Source organism: Rhinopithecus roxellana, chromosome 13, assembly GCF_007565055.1.
Source record: "Rhinopithecus roxellana isolate Shanxi Qingling chromosome 13, ASM756505v1, whole genome shotgun sequence".
NCBI lineage: Eukaryota > Metazoa > Chordata > Mammalia > Primates > Cercopithecidae > Rhinopithecus > Rhinopithecus roxellana.
This window is the reverse complement of record NC_044561.1, coordinates 127338821-127362363: the sequence shown is the minus strand read 5'-3', so window position 1 is coordinate 127362363 and position 23543 is coordinate 127338821. Positions and strand designations below refer to the sequence as shown.

At 43.8% G+C, this 23543-nt stretch overlaps 1 protein-coding gene across 1 annotated transcript; it reads right to left on the bottom strand.

The window, feature by feature from the left end:
- Positions 1 to 282: 282 nt before the first annotated feature.
- LOC104662355 (1,25-dihydroxyvitamin D(3) 24-hydroxylase, mitochondrial) lies at positions 283 to 21149 on the bottom strand. Its single transcript, XM_010363358.2, has 13 exons — positions 21082 to 21149; positions 20505 to 20854; positions 20078 to 20268; positions 18752 to 18845; positions 16779 to 16875; positions 13004 to 13095; positions 11400 to 11511; positions 9339 to 9484; positions 5644 to 5810; positions 4759 to 4837; positions 4071 to 4268; positions 3852 to 3972; positions 283 to 1640 (listed from the first exon to the last, which is right to left on the bottom strand). Exons 2-12 carry the CDS (start codon positions 20760 to 20762, stop codon positions 3862 to 3864), a joined length of 1545 nt encoding a protein of 514 aa, XP_010361660.1. The 5' UTR covers positions 20763 to 20854; positions 21082 to 21149; the 3' UTR covers positions 283 to 1640; positions 3852 to 3861.
- Positions 21150 to 23543: the final 2394 nt, after the last annotated feature.

Here is a 23543-nt window from a genome sequence, read left to right as displayed (position 1 = left end):
ACTTTCAGTAAAACTGCTATTAAAGTCTAGATTTATCTAAGGGTAAATTTTGTGATATAGGGCTTATAGGCCATATGAGAAAATTTTTTACCAGTAAAATAAAGTTTGAATTTATTTTTATTTTGCTGTAACAAAGGCAATAAAGAGGGGAAGTCTCTCAAATATTTAAAAACTTTTATTTTTACTTTCAGAGAATTTGAAGGTATACAGATGAAATCTGACAAGACATGTGAATTTATAATTCTAAAAATAATTTCACAGCAGAGAGAAAGCATATACCTAGATAGGTACACATTTATTACAATATAAAGACAAATGTATATTTCTGAAACTTTCTAAAAATATAATGTAGGAAGAAATATTTATCAAATATACAGAATTATATACAGTATGCATTTAGGAAAAGCAGTAGTAAAAATATGCACAAATAAACCATCTGTAAACATAATTTTTAAGTCTTACAAGTATTACATGCATTTCTATGCATTTTACATTTATGAAATCATATTTTTCCTAGGAGTTCAAATCACAAAACAAATGTTATATAGCAGATCTCTAACTTTTGCATGCTTTATAATTGTCCTATTTAATAGAAAAATTATGGCATGGGAAATCATTTTATAATATTAAAGTCACACTGAATATTTTAAAGCTGTGACTAAACTTTGAAACATTGCCCTCCACCACAGATCCTAAATCAAGTACTGTAAATATTTAAAAAAATGACTGAGGCCAATTACCATTAGAACACACACACATACACAGACACACACACATGCATGTCTGTGCTTCATATGCACATACACAATGTAAAAATTGTTGCTTCATCCTTACCCTCATGCCATAAAGGAATCACATTAAAAAAATAAAGAATTTTAAGGTCCTCTAACAAAATGATGGCCCAGTGAATCACTAGTCTTATAAGATGTCTGACTTCATTAAAGTCCTTTTAAAAACAGAGGTGTTCTCTATTTTCCCAATAATGTTTCTATTTCAATTCAGGAAGAACGCAATTTCATGGGAGGCCTGATCACTTGAACAATCATTTAGCTTGGCTTACATTATTAAGCAGGCATTTCCCTAAGTAGTACATTAAAGCAGAGCTACAGTAAATGGATCGTCAGTATTACTCCTAGCCCCAGAAAATTTAGCTGTTGTAGGTCTTTCATTGTGAAATGTCAACTTATTCTTGGGAATTAAAGATTCAGACAGTGAATGTGGTAGGCAGGGGCTGAAATGGTACGTAACCTCTACCTGACTGACAAGTGCCAGCCTCCCTTTCATGTCATGGAAGATGCAAGAGAGAACAGGCTCCCAGGCCATTCTAAGCACCTGAAGACGGCGCTGACGCAGGTGAAGTGTAAACCAGCAGTGAACCCTGTAGAACGCCTTGAATCTCAGCACTCGGTCCGCTTCCCTGAGTTGGATATGACGTTAACAAATACCAGGGTCTAGAAAGACAGTATAGCTTCTGGAACAATTTTGCAGAAGAAAAAATATCAACACCTGGGCCTAAATATTCTTTATAAGCTATTGTATGGTGTGGGCTTTTCAAGTTTGCGTTTCGGTAATGCAGAAGCTGTAAGCACCATTTTTGCAGAAAAGTAGAAATGGCTGTTTTGGTCTTGATTAAAAAAAATCTGAAAAAAAAAAGGTACACCCTAATTATATATCAAAGAAGTGTATTTAAACAAATTATTAGCCAAAAAAAAAAAAAAGAAAAAAAGCGAAAACTTAAATTGCCATGGGCTTTTGCCAAAGGTGCGACTTACTGTGATAAACATGCATGCTGTCTTTGCTGAAGACTGGGGTCTCACAACTAAGCTAGAATACTTTCCTTACCCTACTTGATTCAATTCTGTTGGTTGGGATGCTCAGAATTGGACAAATTTCATAACAGCATCAGACACTTGGTAGAGGAATAATAATGTATTCATTTGGGCCTTGTTCAGAAATTTTATCTGTAATTGCGTGTTTCTCTAAATAATCTACCAATTAGCAAATGCTCCTGAACTTGCCATTGGCAAACAGCATTTTCTCTTTAGGCAAATCCCAGGAGGTGCTGCTAAAAGAACAAAATGATAGAATCTGGGTTTAAATGCTGACATGTCACTCTATAAAGCCATATGTTACAAATGTCTTAGTTCCACCACCGGGGGTGGTGGCTCACGCTTGTAATCCCAGCACTTTGGGAGGCCAAGGCAGGTGGATCACGAGGTCAGGATTCGAGACCAGTCTGGCCAACGTAATGAAACCCCATCTCTACTAAAAATACAAAAAATTAGCCGGGCATGGTGGTGGGCACCTGTAAACCCAGCTACTCGGGAGGCTGAGGCAGAAGAATGGTGTGAACCTTGGAGGCGGAGGTTGCAGTGAGCCGAGATTGCACCACTGCACACCAGCCCAGGGGACAGTGTGAGACTCTGTCTCAAAAAAAGATAGAGCTTTCTTAGGCTAACTTTTGATCACTTCAATAGTTTTGAATTCATTTTAATGCCTATTAGGAGAACATAACTAGACTTACTAACTCTTAATTTCATTAAGGAAATTATTACTAAGCACAAGGCCAACGTATACTATTAGGCTTATGTTAATTTAAAGGAAATAACTCAGTAAGTATTGAAATAAATAGCAGTTCGTTGGTATATAGATATGGCAAAAGTTGTGGAGGGAACATGAGAACTCCTCTACTGTCAGAAAAAGTATTGAATGGCATACTGCAGAAAAAATATTCTATTGTGTTCAATACAGGATGATAAATACATGCATTTATAGTACAAGTCATTTCATAACACAAACCTAGACCCTAGGGCTAAATAAAGTCTACTGCTTGTGTTTTATAAAATTTATCAGAACACAGCCTTTGTAGGCAGAATAACGGTCCTCCTAAAATGTGACTGCCCTAATCCCTGGAACACATGAATATACTACCTTATGTGAATAAAACGGCTTTCCAGATGAAATTAAATTTATAAACTTTGAGATGGGAGACATGATCCTGGATAATATCTTGTCAGACAGAAGCAATATAAGAAGAAAGAAGATTCAAAGCATGAGAGGGACTCAACCGACCGTTGCTACTGGCTTTCAGATGGGGAAGGTTTCATGAACCAAGGAATATGGGAAATCTCTCAAAGTTGAGTATAGCCTTCAGCTGACAGCAGCAAAAAAAATAAAGACTTTAGTCCTGTAACCATGAAGAATTAAATTCTGCCAACAACCCAAACTAGCAAGAGAATAGATCCTCCTCTAGAGCCTCCAGAAAGAGCCCCGACAACACGATAATTTTAGCCTGGAAGAGCCTCATCAGACTTCTGATCTATAGAACTGTAAGATAATAGATCTGTGTCGTCTAACTCACTAAATTTTAGTAATTTGTGGTGGGAGCAATAGAAAGCTAGAACATCAGCCCACTCATTAGTTTACAAATTGTCTGTGGCTGCTTTCATGCTCCAAGGTAGTATTAAGAGGATGTGACAAAGACCGTTTGGTTCACAGAACCTAAAATATTTGCCAACTGGCCCTTCACAGAAAAAGTTTGCCAAGCCTTACTATTCACATGCAAAAACCATGAACAGCTGCTAGCATTTACTGAACATTTAATTGATGCCAGGCTCAGGAATAAGTATTTGGTATTCACATTAAATTTTTGTGATACACACTCTTTGGGTCATCATTTTACAAATTAAAAAAAAAAAAGGAAGCAGAGAGTTTAGGGAACTGCTCAAGGTCACCCAGCAAATTAGAGGTGAGCTGGGATTCAAACCCCAGTCTGGCTGACTTCCCAGCATAGCTCATCCCTCGTCATTCTCACTGCCTTGCAGAGGATAATGAATTGCCTAGATGCTCACCTGAGGCATCTTATCGCTGGATAAACACGATGGGGAGCTCCCGGTTGGGCACCAGGGTGCCTGAGTGTAGCATCTCAACAGGCTCATTGTCTGTGGCCTGGATGTCATATTTGCGGACAATCTGCAATGTGCATGCACACAAAAACAGAATTACCCCTCTCTTCTTCTGCCTTGTGAAATAGCACAGAACATAATTGTAGAAACCGGTAAAGGTGTTACCCAACAAAGAGCCAAATGCAGTTGAAGCTCGGCTAATCGGCGACCAATGCACATTCTTTTTCCAATGCCAAATGGAAGATGCGCAAAAGGATTAATTTTTTCCTTCTCCTGAAGCCAACGTTCAGGTCTAAACTGACTTGAATCTTCAAAATTGTCTTCATCGGATCCCAGCACGTGGGTATTTAGCATCAGCACTGTCTAAAAACACACAGAAACACATAGTATTTAAAATAACCAGAAGATACCTTTGAATGACAACATTTACTAAAGTTGTCACCTTACAAATCAAAAGCCAAATCCACAAATGTATAATAATGATGATTGCCAATATGCACGGAGCGCTTAAAATGTGCCAGGTAATAAATAGGTAAAGGGCTTTAAAATTGTGCACAATACTCGCAACAACACTGTGTGGCAGATTCTGTTATTAAACCCCTTTTACAGATGAAGTTGAGGCTCACAGAGTTTATGTAACTCACTCAAGACAACACAGATAAAGGTGAGACTGAATCCAGGTCTCTGTCTCCATAGCCATTAATTCTAATTCTATACTATGTAGCATTCACTACCATCTCTGTATTTCCAAAATGAATATTTTCCAGTGCAAAGTCTAGGAAGATCTGACGAATACTTGCAAAGTGTATCTTCCAAGGTTTTGTAAGGTGTAGAATATACAAATTCTACTTACTCCTTTGGGTAAAGCATATTCACCCAGAACTGTTGCCTTGTCAAGAGTCCGAGTTGTAAATGGTATACTCGGCGTAAGCCTGAAAACATAAAATCAAAGATGTCAGGGTGAGCACGAGCACAGTCTAAGTTCTCTCTGAAGTGTCAGTGGGAATGCAGATTGGATTAAATAAGTGCAGCCCAAGTGCATACTCAGAAAGGCAGCATAATCACAGATCTTCCTAAAGAAGTTGTCTTTTTCTTCTCAATAATTTTATCTCTTGTTCCTCTCATCTTCTTGAGTTAGTTAAAACCCCAGTGCAAGGGTGTTAGTAAGCTGTTAACATTGGTTTTCTCTGTACTTCACTCCAGACTTCAATTTGTATTTCTATGTTTCTATGCTAGCCCTTGAAGCGTGATATTTGTTCTATGTTTCTCCTATGTACTATTGACAAAGTTGACAGTATCCTTCTAATCCTAAAATGTTGTGAGTTTTGTTTTCCCAAAAGGATGTAAAAAGAATTTCCAAAAAATGTTTTATACTGGAGGCTCAAAAACAAAGCTTTCTCTACATCCTATTACATAACAATATAGCTCTTTTGTGAGCTTCCATCTCATAGCCTTCAATCATGCCCGTATCTTAATTAGTGCTTACAGCGTTCATTAGAGTAGCAAGATTATCGAATTAAAGGGGAGGGCACTGACTTTCCAAGATTTAATAGAATTTGCCCAAATGATTTAGGAAATGAGTACCAGAAAAGAAATGTGGCTCCAAAGAATTTTTTGCAATGTGATAATTGTTTCTAATTAGCTAGGGGAAGCTGTCCATGAGTAGGGGACCCCTTGCTTTGTAATTAAGAGAACAGTGTTCTAACACATTTGTATTGGCTCAGAGATAGGCTCTTACCTCATAGATTCTTTCAGACAGGCTTTTAAATATGGCATATTCCTCAAATCTTCTGCCCGTGGCACCTGATTCTCAGGTAATACACTTTGAATTTCCTTAAAAAGCTTTTGTTGCACTTTTGGATTACGGGATAAATTGTAGAGAATCCACATTAGACTGTTTGCTGTCTGCAAGCCAAATGGACATAAACTTGAGTTTTTGTAAATAACTGCATTAAACCACTATTAGCTGAAAAAAGGTGATGCCTACCACCTTATTCTGCAAATATATTAGTGAAGCTTCTTCATGTGTCCTTATAGCTATGCCTTTAGACAAGTCCAATATATAAAAAAGCAGATTTATTTCATAAAACATATCAATTAAGGATATATTTTAAATTAATTACTGAGGAAACCAAAGTATAATCCTTTAATCAGCTGCTTTAGAACATTTAAATACAGTTTTGTTTCTTTTTTTTTTTTTTTTTTTTTTTTGAGATGGAGTCTCACTCTTGCCCAGGCTGGAGCACAGTGGCACCAGGTCGGCTCACTGCAACCTCCACCTCCCGGATTCAAGCGATTCTCCTTGCCTCAGCCTCCTGAGTAGCTGGGATTACAGGCATCCACCACCATGCCTGGCTAATTTTTGTATTTTTAGTAGAGACAGGGTTTCACCATGTTGGCCAGGCTGGTCTTGGACTCCTGATCTCAGGTGATCCACCCGCCTTGGCCTCCCAAAGTGTTGGGATTACAGGCGTTAGCCACTGCGCCTGACCTAAAATACGGTTTGACACAATAATTGTTCGAACGCAAATGAATACATGTAAAACTGGTGAAATGAGAATATTAGTGGGTTAAATCAATGCCAATTTTGGGATTGGGACAACGTTTTCTTGTTAGACAGGATGTTACTATTAAGGGAAACCTGGGTAATGGATGCAAGGGATCCCTCTCTATTTTTTCTTAGAACTGAATGTGAATCTACGATCATCTCAAAATAAACATTTAATTAAAAGTTGCTTGATATAAAAAACATTGATATAAAAATGGAGTAAACAGAGAGGGATGGTGATCCTCAGGGTGTTGCTAATGAGAGGCTTTAAGAAAATGTTATAGTGGAAATGGACAAGAAACGGCATTTCTGAAATTTAAAAGTTCCTTTGGCCACACCCTAAAAAGTTACCACAAAAATAAACAGGCACTATCTGCACTCGGGGTTTCAACCACATGTAAAGAGCCCTCATACGAGGGTGCCAATACCAAAATAAGAAATTCAAGCATTGAGTTGAGTACTCCAGCTACAGTTTCTGACAAAGGCCTACGCCCTTTTAAGTGGCATCTTTTATTTTCTCTGCACAGGCAATGACTAGAGAAAAAATATCGGTGGAAACAGCCAGTGTAGCTTTAAGCTACATAATATTCACCACTAGTAGTCATATGTAGTTATTTTTAGGCCATACTTCGCTAATTTAAGCCAAATAGTCCCTGAAAATGATCATTGTGTCCACCTCCGCAGACATGAAGGCGCTGTTGCTAAGTGCCATGTGCCACTCACACAAATGAGCAAAGTGCACGACCATTCAGAGACGATGGTTATTTATTATTTTTGGAAGAAATTGCCTCCGAGGCAGTCTTCTTCATGTCAGAGGACTGGCAGCCTCGGCTGCAAATAAACTATAGACGCCATTATTGTAAGAGTCTAATTTACAAAACAGGAAGAGGGTGTAGCCATCAAATTAGATATACTTTCAAATGACTCTGATTTTCCAAATGTGACTTTCAGAATAGCCAGGACCAAAAAAGAAATGGATTTAACCATATCAGTGAGTCCCTCACCGCAAGTACCAAAGAGAGTTTCTGAAAGGCAGATAACTAGCTTTTACCAAAGCCGTGTAAGACAGTCTGAGCCTGTAGGGAAAACTGCAAGGGCTAAGCTGCAGCAGCTGATTTGAGGGGAAGTGGCCTGGAAAACCTCGGGGGCACAAACTATCCTGGACTGACCTCCGTGGAACAGACCGAGCTCACTGACTGGCCTGCTGCACCCACTCTCTTGGCTAAGTTCATCATTCTCCATCCACCAGCCAGAGCCCACTTTTAAAAACATAAATGATCAGGTGATTCCCTTGTTTAAAATGCTGCAAGAGCTTCCCATCACAGGTGCAATCAAATCTAATGCCTTACCCAGGCTGGGCTCACAAGGCTCTGACTAGCAAGGCTCATCCAATTCTCCAGTCTCAGCTCTGACCACATTTGCTCGTTCTCCAGCTCCATCCCTCTTTCTGCCCCAGGGCCTTTGCATGGGCCGTTTCCTCTATCTGCAGTGCTCTTCCACCAGGTCTTTCCGTGGCTGGCTCTTCTCATCATTCCAGAGTCAGTTCCAGTACTGCTTTCTCAGAGAGGGCTCCCCTTTAATCATCTCCACCTCTCTATATTACACCATCCTGATGGCGTCCTCTGCAATCCATACCACAATCTAAAGTGACCACATCTGTTTGTTTACATGGCTACTGTCTGTCTTCCCCACTTGCATACAAGTTCCATGAGAGTGGGAACCCTTGTCTCTGGTTCATGGTGGTCTCTCAAGAACCTGGAACAGTCCCAGGCATACAGTAGGCACTCAATAGTTCCTGAATTCATTTATTCAACAAGTATCTATCAGCCACTACTAGACGCTAAGTACTGTTATATGTCCTGGAATCACAGCAGTGGACAACCCTAAGCCATTGCTCTCAGGTCACATTCCAGTTGAAAATATAAAAGAATAATGGGTGACACTTTACTTTCACCGCTGTAAGGAGCCTCCCAGGGTAAGTAGTTCAATAGGAAAGTGAGCGAGGATTGATTCCCACTTTCAACAGCTTTCTGGAGCATGAGGAGAAATGAGAACCTCGCTATCTCCTGATATAGAAAACCTACCTTTACGTCAAGCAAGAAACAGCACAGAAGGGGAAACACGTGAAAAATAAACAACTGCTTTACATTTTGCTTAGGAACTTTAAGATGCATGAAATAAATGTTGCACTTAGGAGGAGGTTAGTGTGTGTCACTCCCATCACAGCTCAAACCAGTATCCAGGTCAATTCAACCTACCTGAATGCCTATGGCAGGGTTGGTGTGCACTTAGTATCTACTATCCCCTACGGAGTATTGGCCACATCAGAGACAGAATTTTGGTCTTTATAATGAGCTGTTTCGTTTCAGTTAAAATCCACTTGTCCCAGACTCTTTGGGACTTTGTTTACAATTCTAAGCGATAAAAATATTATTGGCTTGAAAGACAGTATGCCATTTTCTTTCTTTTTTTTTTTTTTTTTTTTTACAGTAAGTAACAGCCACAGTTAGGCACTTTGGGGTAACATGTGCAACCGAACAAAATACACCCAATTTTGAAAAATCTGGATTGTGTATCTTGCCAGGGCAGGGATCTTTACTGCTCCTGAACTCCCGCAGCAGCGTGCATGGACATCACAGCACTCATCATATCCTACTCTGGGTTTTTGTCACTGGGGCACACGAAGTCTCCTCCTACCCAGTGTTCAAGCACAAAAGGCCATGCACGGATGCACAGTGGCATCTAGTATGACACTTTTCATTTTTGTGAAGTTGGTGCTCAGTGAATCCCGGTGAAATGAATGAGATGAATTACTATTTAAAATCTGTCATCTAAGAATTGTACAGACTGTTCATTTAGCAAACTCAAATCCAGCCCACCCTTACCGTTTCCACTGCAGCCAGCTGGAGCTCTGTGACAGCACCATACAATTCTTTCTTTGAAAGCCGATTCTGCTGATAAATGTCACAAAGGAAATCTGCACTAGGCTGCTGAGAATACTTCTCTAACCGGTTGTCAACACAAGATTTGACTATTAGAGCAGAGAAGAAAGAGAGGAAGTCAGTTGAAAATTAGGATGAGGAAAATCACAAAAGAAAATCTCAGTCCAAAATCCTTCTTGTAATATCTAAATAGTCTTTTCAGGAACACTGACAATTTGTTACACACACTAATTATTGCTTTCTTGTTAAGTCGGCAAGGATTTTTCAATACCCACATGAATGAGGCTTCTCAAACTTCAATGTGGATAGGAATCACCTAGGCATCTTCTCAAAATGCAGAATCTGAATCAGGGCTTGGGTAGGCCTCGAACTCTGCATTTCTAATAAGCTTCTAGGTGATGCTGATGCCACTGGGCTGCAGGTCATGGTTTTGAGTAGTAAGAGTTTAGATCTTGGGAGAAATAAGCGTAAAAGAAGGTAGGATTTGGGCTCACTTTCAGAATCCAACTTGGACCCAGATATTACTAAGCACACATACCCCACATACATACGCACAAGTACACTGCCCATCCATGTTGACAATAATGGTAAAAATTTCTAATATTTACAATGTAAAATCTAGGCATGTACCTTCCTCACTATTAAGCAAACAACCACCAGGCTTATTATAATAATGGAAATGGTAATAATAATGGTGATCACATACGGCACAGCAGTTAGAGTTCGAGTCCAGGAAGCCCTCTGTCTGGCTTCAAACCATGGCTTTGCCATCACCTGGCATGCAATCTTGGGAACATTTGCTAACTTCTTTTATTTTTTTGAGATGGAGTCTCACTCTGTCGCTCAGGCTGGAGTGCAGTGGCACGATCTCAGCTCACGGCAAGCTCCACCTCCCAGGTTCATGCCATTCTCCTGCCTCAGCTTCCAGAGCAGCTGGGACTACAGGTGCCTGCACTACTCCCATGTTTTTTTTTTTTTTTTTTTTTTTTTTGTATTTTTAGTAGAGATGGGGTTTCACTGTGATAGCCAGGATGGTCTCAATCTCCTGACTTTGTGATCTGCCCGCCTCGGCCTCCCAAAGTGCTGGGATTACAGGCATGAGCCACGGTGCCCAGCCACGTTTGCTAACTTTTATGTGTCTCAGGTACCCCTCTCAGGGCTAACAAAAGGACCTACCTTATAGGTGTGTTGTGAGGGTTAAATAAATGTATAAGTGAACAATGCCTAGCATCAAATATTCCCCTTTGTCATGTAGCAAAAACAGCTCTAGTCCACTGAGATACTGTGATATGCCAGGTTTTTATGTTAACTATAATCTGTATTAGACCCAGAAACAGTTACATTGAGGTAGGTACTCTTATGATTATGATTATGATTATTATTATTATTAGTCCATTTTAGAGACAAGGCAACTGAAGATGAAAAGGTGATTGCACATTTGGCCAAGCCACCACAACCAGTGACAGAGCTCAACTTGAACTCAGGGTTCCCTGACTCCATAAATTTTACTTTTTTTTTTTTGTCTGTCTCCCAAGCTGGAGTGCAGTGGCGCAGTCTTGGCTCCCTGCAACCTCCGCCTCCCGGGTTCAAGCAATTTTCCTGCCTCAGCCTCCTGAGTAGCTGGGATGACAGGTGCCCGCCACCACGCCCAGCTAATTTTTGTATTGGTAGTAGAGACTGGGTTTCACCATGTTGGCCGGGCTGCTCTCAAACTCCTGGCCTCAAGTGATCTGTTCGCCTGGGCCTCCCAAAGTGCTGGGATTATGGGGGGGAGCCACTGTGCCCTGCCAGATTTTACTTTTAACCACTCTTAATTCCCAAAGAAGACTACAGAAAGCTTGTTACTTAGAATTTGTGTATGCCGGAGCAATCCCAAAACACCTGTGTTTGCAAAACCTAAACGTGGTGATGAGGCCCAGGAGATCATTCCAGACCTTCTCTCTGAAGATCCAGACACAGGGATGCCGGGCTGGTTCTGGCTGAATGTGAAGGGCGGCCCTTTACCTGATTTGAAAATGGTGTCCCAGGCCAGAGTGTGGTCCTGCCAGACCTTGGTGTTGAGGCTCTTGTGCAGCTCGACTGGAGTGACCATCATTCTCCCAAACGTGCTCATCATCTGAGAGAAATGCAAACACCTTTTTATTCTGAATTCTCCTTCTCTCAAAGACAACGTTCGCTCTGGAAAAGGAACATTCTAAACCACAGCACCCTGCACTTTTTAAAAGGCTGGAATTAGAAGGACGCCCCCGGCTCCCTCTGCACTGGTCCTGGGAGCAATGCCCATAGCCCACCTCCACCTCCTTTCAATATTGAAGGTAATGTGGGGGATGATTTTCCACTGAATGTGTTTGATAAAAAAATTGTAATCTTATGACTTAATTGTAAAAAAAAAAAAAAAAGAGGGAAAACTATAACTTTCATATTCATTTCAATTTCTAATAATTTCCAAGCTTCAGTGATTTCCAAACCAATTTCACAGCATTTATCCTATCTACACACCACCCAAACTATTCAAAACGGTACAATCTGAAAAATGTTGGGTTCCTTTTAAAAAGTATTTTAAATCAACTGATCTTTAATTAAAATAGCTATTTTAACCTTGCCTAATCAAAGAAATAATGGATTTAATGTGCTTCTTTATGTTACATGCATATATGCAGGGGTCCCCAACCCCCAGGCTGTGAACCAATACTGGTCAGTGGCCTGTTAGGAACTGGGCCGCACAGCAGGAGGTGATCAGCGAGCCAGCAACATTACCACCTGGGCTCTGCCTCCTGTCAGATCAATGGCTGCATTACATTCTTACAGGAGTGCGAAGCCTATTGTGAATTGCTTATGCGAGGGATCTGGGTTCCACACTCCTTAGGAGAATCTAGTGCCTGATGATCTGTCACTGTCTCCCATCACTCCCAGATGGGACCTTCTCGTTGCAGGAAAACAAGCTCAAGGCTCCCACTGATTCCATATTATGGTGAGTATGTAATAATAATAGAAATAGGCCGGGCGCAGTGGCTCAAGCCTGTAATCCCAGCACTTTGGGAGTCCGAGATGGGCGGATCACGAGGTCAGGAGATCGAGACCATCCTGGCTAACCCGGTGAAACCCCGTCTCTACTAAAAATACAAAAACTAGCCGGGCGAGGTGGCGGGCGCCTGTAGTCCCAGCTACTCGGGAGGCTGAGGCAGGAGAATGGCGGGAACCCGGGAGGCGGAGCTTGCAGTGAGCTGAGATCCGGCCACTGCACTCCAGTCCGGGCAACAGAGTGAGACTCCGCCTCAAAAAAAAAAAAAAATAATAATAATAATAGAAATAAAGTGCACAGTAAAATGTAGTGCACTTAAATTATTCTCCCTCCCCCACCCCACAGCCCTGCCCTGTCCCTGGAAAAACCGTCTTCCACAAAACTGGTCCCTGGTGCCAAAAAGGTTGGAGACAGCTGCATATATGCACATCAATACACTAAAATATATAAGGCACATTAAAATGAACACTTAACTATGGAAATAAAATATGTGTGTATGCCAGTTTTTGGGAAACACTGAAGTTCTGTAAAAATCGATCTGTAAAACATCAATCAAGAAAACTGCTCTCTTAAAGAGACGGCTTACTGTTTTGATGGCCATGATGAAGTTCACAGCTTCATCCCCTGCATTCTTCTGGAGAAGCCCAAATCTCTTCTCATACAACACGAGGCAGATACCTGTCATTTAAAATAATCATCACTTTACATAATCACAGCAATGCTGGAGTCTATGTTTAGCTGGCTGTTAAAGACTCAATTCCATGCCTCTTAAAAATGTGGGATTTTCTGAGAAAAGGCAACAGTGCAAGAATATCGAGGAAAAGCAAAGAGTCTGAGAGAACGGGGACACAACCACTCTCTTTTTCTAGAAATCATCTCCAGGCCCAGTGACTCATCACCTTAGAATGTGCTGATCAGAGATCCACTGTCCTGAGTCATGTATGTCCCACAGGAGATCCAGGGGCCCCAGCAAAGGTGCCGCAGGGTCAGGTCTACGCTATGCCTCTAACTCAGTTGTGTTTTTAGAGTCGCTTACTGGATTCTACTGCCTGACATAATGAATTGGAAGCCATTCACCAGAGGAAGAGAAGGGAAGGGAATAATTATGTTCTAAACACCCATTACATGCCAGGTACTGGGCTAGCACTTCATATAGGGTTTTATTTTTTCTTCCATTTCATCATCTTATTTAGAAGGAATCTTTTTCAAAATAAAATTCTCAACTCTTCATTTCAAAACATTTTACCTACAGAAAAGTTGAAGGAATGGTAAAATGAATACCTGTATCCTCTGAACTCATCAATATCTTGCTGCCATTTCTTTCTCTTTGTGTGTATGTATGCATACAAGTGTATATGTGGCTGTGTGTGCTGAACCATTTGAAAATAATTTTGAGCTCTCAGGACACTTCACCATTAAATACTTTAGCAGTAATGTCCTAAGAATAAAGCATTCTCCTACATAACCACAATGTCATTAACATCCCTGAGAACATTAGCGACCATTCCATAAAAAAATGACTGTGTCCCATTTTAAAATGTTTTTTTTGAAAAAGGACACAAGGCCAAGCATGGTGGTTCACATCTGTAATCCCAACACTTTAGGAGGCTGGGGCAGGCAGATTGCTTGAGCCCAGGAGTTTGAGAACAGCCTGGGCAACATGGCAAAATCCTGTCTCTACAAAAAAATAAAAATAAAAAAATTAGCCAGGCATGGCTACATGTGCCTGTAGTTCCAGTTACTCTGGAGGCTGAGGTGAGAGGATCTCTTGGGCCCGGGAGGCCGAGGTTGCAGTGAGCCAAGATCGTACCACTGGCCACTGCACCCTAGCCTCAGTTACATAGTCTGGAAAAAAAAAAAATACAGGATTACTGCAACCACCTTTTTAGTGGTGGATAATTGGCTCTTGACTTATAAAGTAGGAAACTAGGATTAAAAAGGTAAACAACTGGCCTAAAATCATAAATCTGAGGAGTGAGAGTCAATTAGCTTAGTCAGCACCCACATACAGCTTTTCCAACTACATCTGTGTTTTCCAAACTCATTTCCTCCCAACCTTTCGAGGTTTCACCACATTTGTGTTCCACAGTGGTTGGAAGGTACACCACTGGGAATATGTGAGATAGCTCTGGGTGGTACATGAACTTTAAAAATAATTAGTTACTCTGAGGGTCACGATGGCTCATGTCTGTAATCCCTGTACTCTCAGAGGTGGAGGCGGGAGCATCATCTGAGGTTGGGAGTTTGAGACCAACCAGTGGCAAAACCCCATCTCTACTAAAAAACACAAAAGTTAGCCAGGCGTGGTGTCTCATGCCTGTAATCCCAGCACTTTGGAAGGCCGAGGTAGGCGGATCACAGGTCAGGTGTTCGAGACCAGCTGGGCAACATGGTGAAACCCCATCTCTACTAAAAAATACAAAAATCAGCCAAGCATGGTGGCATGCACCTGTAGTCCCAGCTACTCAGGAGTCTGAGGCAGAAGAATTGCTTGAACCCAGGAGGTGGAGGTTGCAGTGAGCCAAGATCACGCCACTGCACTCCAGCCTGGGGGCAGAGAGTCTGTCTCAAATAAGTAATAAAAAAGTTACTTATTTTTATATTTATCTATTTATGGCCATATTTCTGACCTTGAATTTATGAAAGTGTTATAGGTTTTCCTTCTCTCTCTTGCAACAGCAGCCACAGTGATCTTCCCAGCAAATCTGCCCATATCACACTGCTGCTGAATACAATCCCACAGCTCCCAGTTACTTACAGGCTCAAATTCAAACTCCTGCCCATACAGCTCTCCATGAGCTGGTTGCCGGCCCTCTCCCAGCCTCTGTTACAGGATACACTTGTCATTTTGCACTTCTTCTGCAAGGACACCCTCCTTCCTCCCTTTTCAGCTGGTGAACTCCTACTCAACCATCAGGTCTTAGCTGAGGGGCACCATCTCCGTGAAGCGACCCCTGGCCATGTCCGGCCCTCTCAGATTCTCCCACAGCCCTGAAGGTCCTCAGCCAGGTGCTCTCCCACCTGATCACAGCTGCCTGCTCTCCTGCCTGCACCCCCATGGGCAGTGAGCTCTGCCCTTTATTTATAGAGTAATCCTTGAAGAAAGTGGTCATGTCCTCCCTCCCTTACTTGCCCCATCTGAGTCAGATGAGGAGTAAAGTCTTGCCAGGACCTATGAGCTGTGCCCTATTGGACACTTGTCTTCTTTTTGACCTCATCTTTCCACAGGTTCCCCTTCCTCCTGGCTTGTTCATCGTGATCCACTCACACCAGCACATTGCAGTTCCTCAAACACGGTGCTCATGCTTCCCCCTCCTGGCATTTGCACTTCCTGTCTCTGCTGCCTGGAACAGTCCTCCATGGGATTTGCTCCTTCCCTTCCTTTAGGACTTACCTTAAATGTCTCCTTACTAAAAAGGACTTGCCCCTCTTTCATTCTTTCATGTTATCTCTTTCTGTCTTTCTTTTTTTCTTTCTTTTCTTTTTTCTTTCCTTTCTTTTTCTTTCTCTGTTTCCTTCCTTCCTTCCTTCCTTCCTTCCTTCCTTCCTTCCTTCCTTCCTTCCTTCCTTCCTTCCTTCCTTCCTTCCTTCCTTCCTTCCTTCCTTCCTTCTTTCCTTCCTTTCCTCGTTCCCTCCCTCCCTCCCTCTCTCCCTCCCTTCCTCCCTCCTTTCTCTCTCTCTCTCTGGAGATGGGGTCTCACACCATCACCCAGACCGTAATGCAGTGGTGCAATCATGGCTCACTTCAGCTTCAACCTCCCGGGGTCAAGCAATCCTCCCACCTCAGCCTCCTCAGTAGCTGGGACTGCAGGCACGTGCCACCAACCCCGACTAATTTTTGTATTTTTTGTAGAGACAAGCTTTTGCTGTGTTGCCCAAGCTGGTCTCAGAATCCTGGGCTGGCCTCAAGCGATCTGCCCACCTCAGCCTCCTAGAGTCCTGGGATTACAGGCATGAGCCACCTGCCTGCCTTTCATGCTCTTTCTTAACTGCCTTTCTGTTTTCTTGTATTCCCTGGAAGAGTGTATTTGAAAATGTGTTTACTTGTTGACTATCACCTTGTCTAGCATATAAGCTCCCCAAGGGCAGGAAGGTTATGTGTTTCGTTCATTGTCATATTCCTAGTACCTAGCACAGTGCCAGACACACAGCAAGTGTTCAACAAATGTTTGTTGTATGACTCCATAAACAATCCATAGTTCAAGGCATAACTTAAGCACCTAAAAGAAGCATTAAAAGGACTGCTCTGGCCTTTCCCTAGGCAGCAATAATTCATGTTTACAAAGAGTTGTCAAAAGAGCCCTGTTTTATCCGCAAAATCACCTGCAAAATTAATGAGCAAGACTATGACGACAACTTACTTTCAAACGACCATTTGTTCAGTTCACTGTACAAGTCTTCAATGTGGCCTCTCTCATCACAGAGCTCATCTATTCTGCCCATAAAATCAGCCAAGACCTTCAAAGAAAACAACCGCAAAAGACACATTTTAAAGCCGTTGAAGGAAAACAAAAGTTTAAAGCTCACTGAGCTAACTTCAGGTCTTGCTACATCGAATATTCACTGGCCATAATGTTATTCATCCTGAAGTCACACTAATTATATATTCTCCCTGGGAACCTACCTTATCCTTTAACGACCTCGTCCTGGGTTATTTCTTGCAGCCACCCTGAAGTTTAAGTTTCAGCTTTTGATCTAAAAATACTTCTGGCAATTTATGAAAAGGAAAACATGTTTTTTGTTTTTCTAATCAGAATGGGGGAGTAAACCACAAAGGAATCAGCCAAGCGTCCCTGTTGGCCCAGCATCTCAAGGACTGTGATGCGGCAGCTATCCTGAGGTGTGCCTTTCCACATCTGGGCAAGGAAACGTCTCTTTATTGGTTGGTGGTTGTGTTAAGAATGTTGAACTTGGAACCAGAAGATCCACCAATTCTGGATGCAGCTCCTTCCCTAAGTAGTCTATGACCTTGGGACAGTCACATAAGGCCTTTGGATGCCAGTTTCATAAACCAGAGTTTTCAATAACGAATGCCTCACATTTAATGAGGTCCACATGGTACCAAACACTGTACAAAGTGTATTGGCTGATCCTCCCACAACCCCATGAGGTAGTAGGTACTGTTATTACTCATTTCCCATGTAACAGATGAGAAAGCTGAGGCTTAAAGAGGCCAAGTCACTCACTTATGCACACAGAGCTGATAAGTTGCCATCCTGGAACCTGCCATGAGCTGGTGTGACCACAGAGTCCACATGTGTGGACTTAGGTTGCATGTTTAATTTGCCCACGTAGTGCATTTAAAAATTCTTTGAATTTGTTACCATTAAAAAAATCAAGAGGTTTCGTATGAACATGTGGATTTACCACTACTTGTTTAACAATGTAAATAATAATTACGAGACTTGGAGACACGAGGTCTGTGTTCCGACATGGCAATCATTTGCTGGAACTGGGGCTGCTGTCCCTCCTAGGAGGGGCGCATAGTATCACGTCTCCTGAAATTTTTACTGGGTCTGCCTTATTATTTTATATTAGTCCCGTGGCCCCTGGAAGGTTCTGAGTTTGCAATCCTTCACCTATGTGATTCCATCTGGGGACACATCCAGTTCAAAATAAACATCCAAAGTGAACAGAAGTAAAAAGAGATTACTATATGCTTAAAATCCCCTTTGACTCTGTGCTGGCAAAGGGACGATGTCCAGATACTTTAGTATGACACAAAAATATTGTTAAGACCTGTCCAGTATCATTTCAGAGAAAGCCTCACATCAGCTACACTAAATGACTGATTCTCTGGACACACCATGTCATTTCATGCCTCCCTGTTTTCAGAAGGCTATTGTCTCTGCCTTAATGCCTTTCCCCACCTTCTCTGCCTTCAGACTCCTGCAAAACCTAGCTCAAATATCACTACTTCAGAACTTTACAAGGGTATCTCATTTAACTCTCACAGCAAACCCGTGCAGCAGGAACTGTTACTCCCATTTTGTAGATGGGGAAACTGAGGCTTAGGGAAGGTAAGTGGTATAGCCAGATCTCATAGTCAGGGAGTGGAAGGCTGGGGCTCAAATCCAAGGCTGTAGAATACCAAAGTCCATGCTCCCCATTGCTCCCTCATTGTGATATGACTTTAAAAGAGGGTGAAGGAGGGAGAAATAAGGGTTTGGTGGGGAGGAGGTTGTAGGAAGGAATGGAGAGAAAGAGAAGACCTCCCTTTGAATCACCCGAATTGCATGCTTTTTTCCTTTGTATTTTGTAGCTGTGACTTGAAGCTCCACCAATATCCCTATGTCCCCAAGAGCCCCAGGAAAGCTGGCCCCAGCCTACAAACCTCATTGATTTTGTTGTCCAGCTTCATCACTTCCACTGGTTTCATTAGTTTCTTTTGAAAGGCACTCCGGACCCGCTGCCAGTCTTCCCCTTCCCTGTGAGAGAAGCAGGAATACATTTAGAGCACACTGAAAAGAAAAGAAGGGAGACGCAGACATACCCCCAGCTGCAACTTCAGGAACCATAAAATAAAATAAACACTGAGAATCATGCCGAGAAATATCCAGAGAATATTAGCATTAGAATATTTGGGATAAAATAGTGATCGTATTTTGACAATAGTTTGACAATAGGATGCAAAAGCACCTAGTCAAAGATTGCACCAGAAAGTTGAAGTCCAGATAATTTGAGTTCAGAGGTTTTGAGGTGTCCTTGCAGGGAGTGGGGCTGGAAGGACTGGGGCCAATTCCTAGCCCTAAAAGGGGGCATGTGAACACCCCATCACGGGCAACTCGGATCTGTTTGAGGAAAGAATCTTGTCTTCTTTCGACTCATTGGTGTGGGCTTCATATTTACAAAATATCTCACATTTAGAATTTCACTATCGCCTCCAAATGATAACATACAGCCAGAGATTCACTGGAGTAATCAAAAGCCTTTTGTGAACGTGCACTTGTATGCCCCTGCCCCATAGCAGACCACACAGCCTGTGATGCACCATGCATTAACAGGGTTTTCAATTCCAGTCATTATATCCTGGAAAACGTAACTATTAGGCATTACAATGTGGGGGTAAATAAAGGTGCTAACTTGTTAAATGCTAACAACTAAAAAGCAGAAGAATCACATCCCATTGTAGCATTTATCGACCTAAAACACAACTTTGATATCCCTCCTTATTCCACCTTTACAAGTAGAAATAAGGCATGCCCCCCAATCCTCTGCAGAAAAGGCCATTATCAAAAGCAAAAGAGGTTAACTCCTGGCTCTTGAGCTTACAAGGTGTTTCAGGGAATTTTAAAGGACAATTTTGTTTGTATAAGATGTTTGCTTGGTACGCTGACCTCAGAACCTCATCCTGCCCAAGAGTCTGAACACCACAGTTTGTACAACCCTGATTTGGCCTTTCTTTGATGGGAGGGTGTGGCCCTGCTCTGTTGCTAGAGAGAACGCAGGTGCCCGGTGCACAGCACAGCTTTTCCGTGGACCGACTCTAATCTATACAAGAGCTCAGGGTTGCAATGGCACCGGAGAGGGGCTTTGGTATCCGCCCTACATAAGAAGCATCCAACCCCAGGGAACTCTAACTCCGCCTCTTCACAATTTCCAGGCGCCGTCAGGCTCATCAGGCCTGGCCGCATGCCCAGGTCCCTCGGATTGGACTCACAGGATTAGCAGCCCGTAACCTTCTTTGCGGTAATCGCGATAGGCCTTCCACGGTTTGATCTCCAGCCGCTGCGGGTACGCGCTCTCGGTGCGGTACAGCGCTTCCAGCAGGCATGGCGAGCCCAGGTGCACCGACTCAAAGGAACCCAACTTCATGCGGAAAATCTTGCCGTACTTCTTGTGGTACTCCACCTGCAGCCGGCCAGGCACAGCGCGGTGTCAGCGCGCATCCTCCGCCGTGGCCGAAGCGCTGTCCCTCCTCCCGCCTCTTTCCTCCTCGGGAAACCGGGTCCCTCACTGCCCAGACACCGAAGCGCACCGTGCGCCGCGCACGTCGGGGAGGGTTTGGAGCGCCACTGGGAGGGCGGAGCAGGGAGGAGAAAGGGACGCGAGAAGGTATTTACCAGGGGGCGCGAAAAGGTATTTACCAGGGTGTCGGGCTGTTTCTTGAGCCCCCCTTTCCAGAGAATCTGCAGCAGGCTACCCAGCAGTGGCCAGCTGGTGGGGCCCGGCAGGGCGGCCGCGTTCTGAGTCTCGCCACCAGCTGTCAGCGGGCAGACTGGCACCTCTCGCGGCTGAGGGGACTTGTACGCCGTAGATGTCACCGGTCTCGGGGGCTGCCTCGGACTGCGCAGCTGCTGCAGGAAGGCGGCAAGCGAACGGCTCTTGCTGATGGAGGAGCTCATGGCAGCGGGGGACACCGGAGCGCGGGAAGGCACGGGTACCGGGTAGGGCGAGGTTGGTAGGAGGCGCTGGTGGGATTCGGAGCTTAAAGATTCTGGGAAAGGGAGACAAAGAGGGCCAGCTGGTGTGATGGAGCAAGATGAGTTGGGACAGGCACCAGAAAGGACCTCGGCGAGGATGCTCAACGCTGCACCACGCGACAGCCTCAGAGCACTGGTGCCTCCTTGCGCTGGCCACAGGCGCTGGAAGAGGGCAGCCGGGGTCTGGGGACCTCTTGAAAAGGGAACGCCGGGAGTCCTCCTGTTGGTCTGCAAGGCTGACCTCTAGGGTCTGGCTGGAGCCACGGGGAGGAGGTGTCAAGGAGAGTAGATGAGATGCTGCTGGTGCCGCGTTTCCTCCTGTCCCTCTCCATGTTCCTATGCCCGGGCACCATGCATTTATGAAGACCGGGCATGACCTGGGTGGCCAATGAGCACTCAGAGGAGGGCGGAGTGGCCCCCGGCTGGCCAGGCTCCGAGGGACGCAGGACCCAGAGGATGGGGGTGGAAGGAGGATGGAGTCAGCAAGGTGAGCGAGGGCGTCCGGGCCTCAGGTCACCGGGGCTCTGTTCGCCGGGCGCGGGAGGTGGGGTGGGGGCGGCAGACTCCACCCCGGAGATAACCCCCGGGAAGGCACGCGAAGCCTGGAGTTCACCGGGTGTGCGCCGAACGCGCCTCCCTGCCCTCCCCCGGCTGGCAGGAGCCGGCAGCGGCGGCAGTGGTTGCCGCCCCGCGCTTGCACAATCGCGATGCCGGGCGGGTGAGGTCCCCGAGTGCGGGCCCAGAAAAGCTGCTGGCGTCTGCCAGGGGCCCGGAGAGCCCGCGCGCCTCCCGGGGAGCTAGATCCCCCCAGCCTGGACTGAAGTGGTTTTTTTTTTTCTTCTTTTTTTTGGAGGAAGTTTGGCTTTCTGCGCCTCCCAGGGTGGCGAGGATTTGAGTCTTACTGAAATACACCAAAAGAAGAGACTTTCTTAACTTGAGCAAGAAGGGGAGTTTGTAGAATTTCCTTCCTGCCGCTTCATGTTTGGTTGTTTTGCAGATTAAATGAATTCATGCACGTAAAGCGGCAACAACGAAGCCCTGTCCATAGTCAACAGTCAATAAAAATTAGTTGCTGTTGTTACTTCTTTAGGAAGTTAGGAAATGAGCCTTGAGAGCTTGGCTTGCACCAATGTTGCTTGAATTCAGGCTGGGCCACCTCCCGTATGTCCACCGCCCGTCTCTGTTCTTGTACACCGACTACCTTGTGCAAAGGAGGGGCACACAGAGCTCGAAGCCACCGTCCCCAGTACTGCCCCCCTCCCCCAAGGTGCGTCCTAGGCAGCTCCAGTGACAAACATAGACAATTTCTAGAGTCATCGCGGCCAGCAAGAGTAGAACTCGCTTTGCTAATTCAGGAAGAGAAGCTGGAGACTTTTGTTGATTGGTTTAAAGTGGCTCGAATCCTTTCAACCTGATCCAATACAAAATTACTACCAGTCAGGGAGGAGAGGAGGGACATTCTGTTTCTTGCCCTGCTTTTCAGTCACGTGTCTCGGTCATTTTTGCCCCCAGTGTTGGCAAATCCTTCCCTGGTAAATTCTTTTGTAAGCCTCTAGTTTGTTTCTTAAAAATCTTTTGCAGATGGGCGTGGTGGCTCACACCTGTAATGCCAGCACTTTGGGAGGCCAAGGCGGGCGGATCACGAGGTCAGGAGATCGAGACCATCCTGGCTAACACGGTGAAACCTCGTGTGAAATTTTTGTAAAAATACAAAAAATAAGCCGGGCGTGGTGGCAGGCGCCTGTGGTCCCAGCTACTCGGGAGGCTGAGGCTGGAGAATGGCGTGAACCCAGGAGGCGGAGCTTGCAGTGAGCCGAGATCGCACCACTGCATTCCAGCCTGGGAGACAGAGCGAGACTTTGTCTCAAAAAAAAAAAAAAAAAAAAAAAAAAATCTTTTGCAGTCCAACTTGAGCTTGAACACCATGATTTCCGATTTGTCTGGAGGGATTAATGACTGTTTATGTTAATAAAAATAATAGCTATTGACATAAACTTTATGAATCTTATACATATTTACATATACATTATATGGTATATATGATACAGCATACACTATAGATTGTTATATGCAATATACACTAAATATATGTAATATAGTATAGATTGCATGTAGTATGTAGAGTCCATGTGTTATATAATATTCTCATGAAAGCTTTCTAGGGCTTATGATAAGTCAGGCACTGAGCTAGACATTTTACATCAATTTTTCCGTTTAGTTCTCATCTCAGCCCAATGTCAATAACATGAAATAAAATAAAAAACAAAAAAATCAAAGACAAGCAGACAAAAAAACCCTTGACTCTTACAGAGCTAAATAATTTGCCCAATGTCACAAACCTTACTATTGGCTCAGGTGGGATTCCCACCCAATATTTTCTGATTCTAGGCTGGGCCCTAAATAATACACCCATATACATCATGCTGTGTTATGTCACTTTTTCTTAAACCAGAGTGTCTCAGAATATTGGAAGTATTTCTTAAATGAGAATTATCACCAAGAGGAAAGTGGGTGGGATCAGAATGCCTACCATATCAGTATGTGTGGGGCAGTGTGAGGCAAACATTTTATGTACTGATAATGGTGAAAAAGAATAGCTCTGGCCAAGTGTGGTGGCTCATGCCTGTAATCCCAGTGCTTTGGGAGGCCAAGGCAAGCGGATTACCTGAGGTCAGGAGTTCGAGACCAGCCTGGCCAACATGG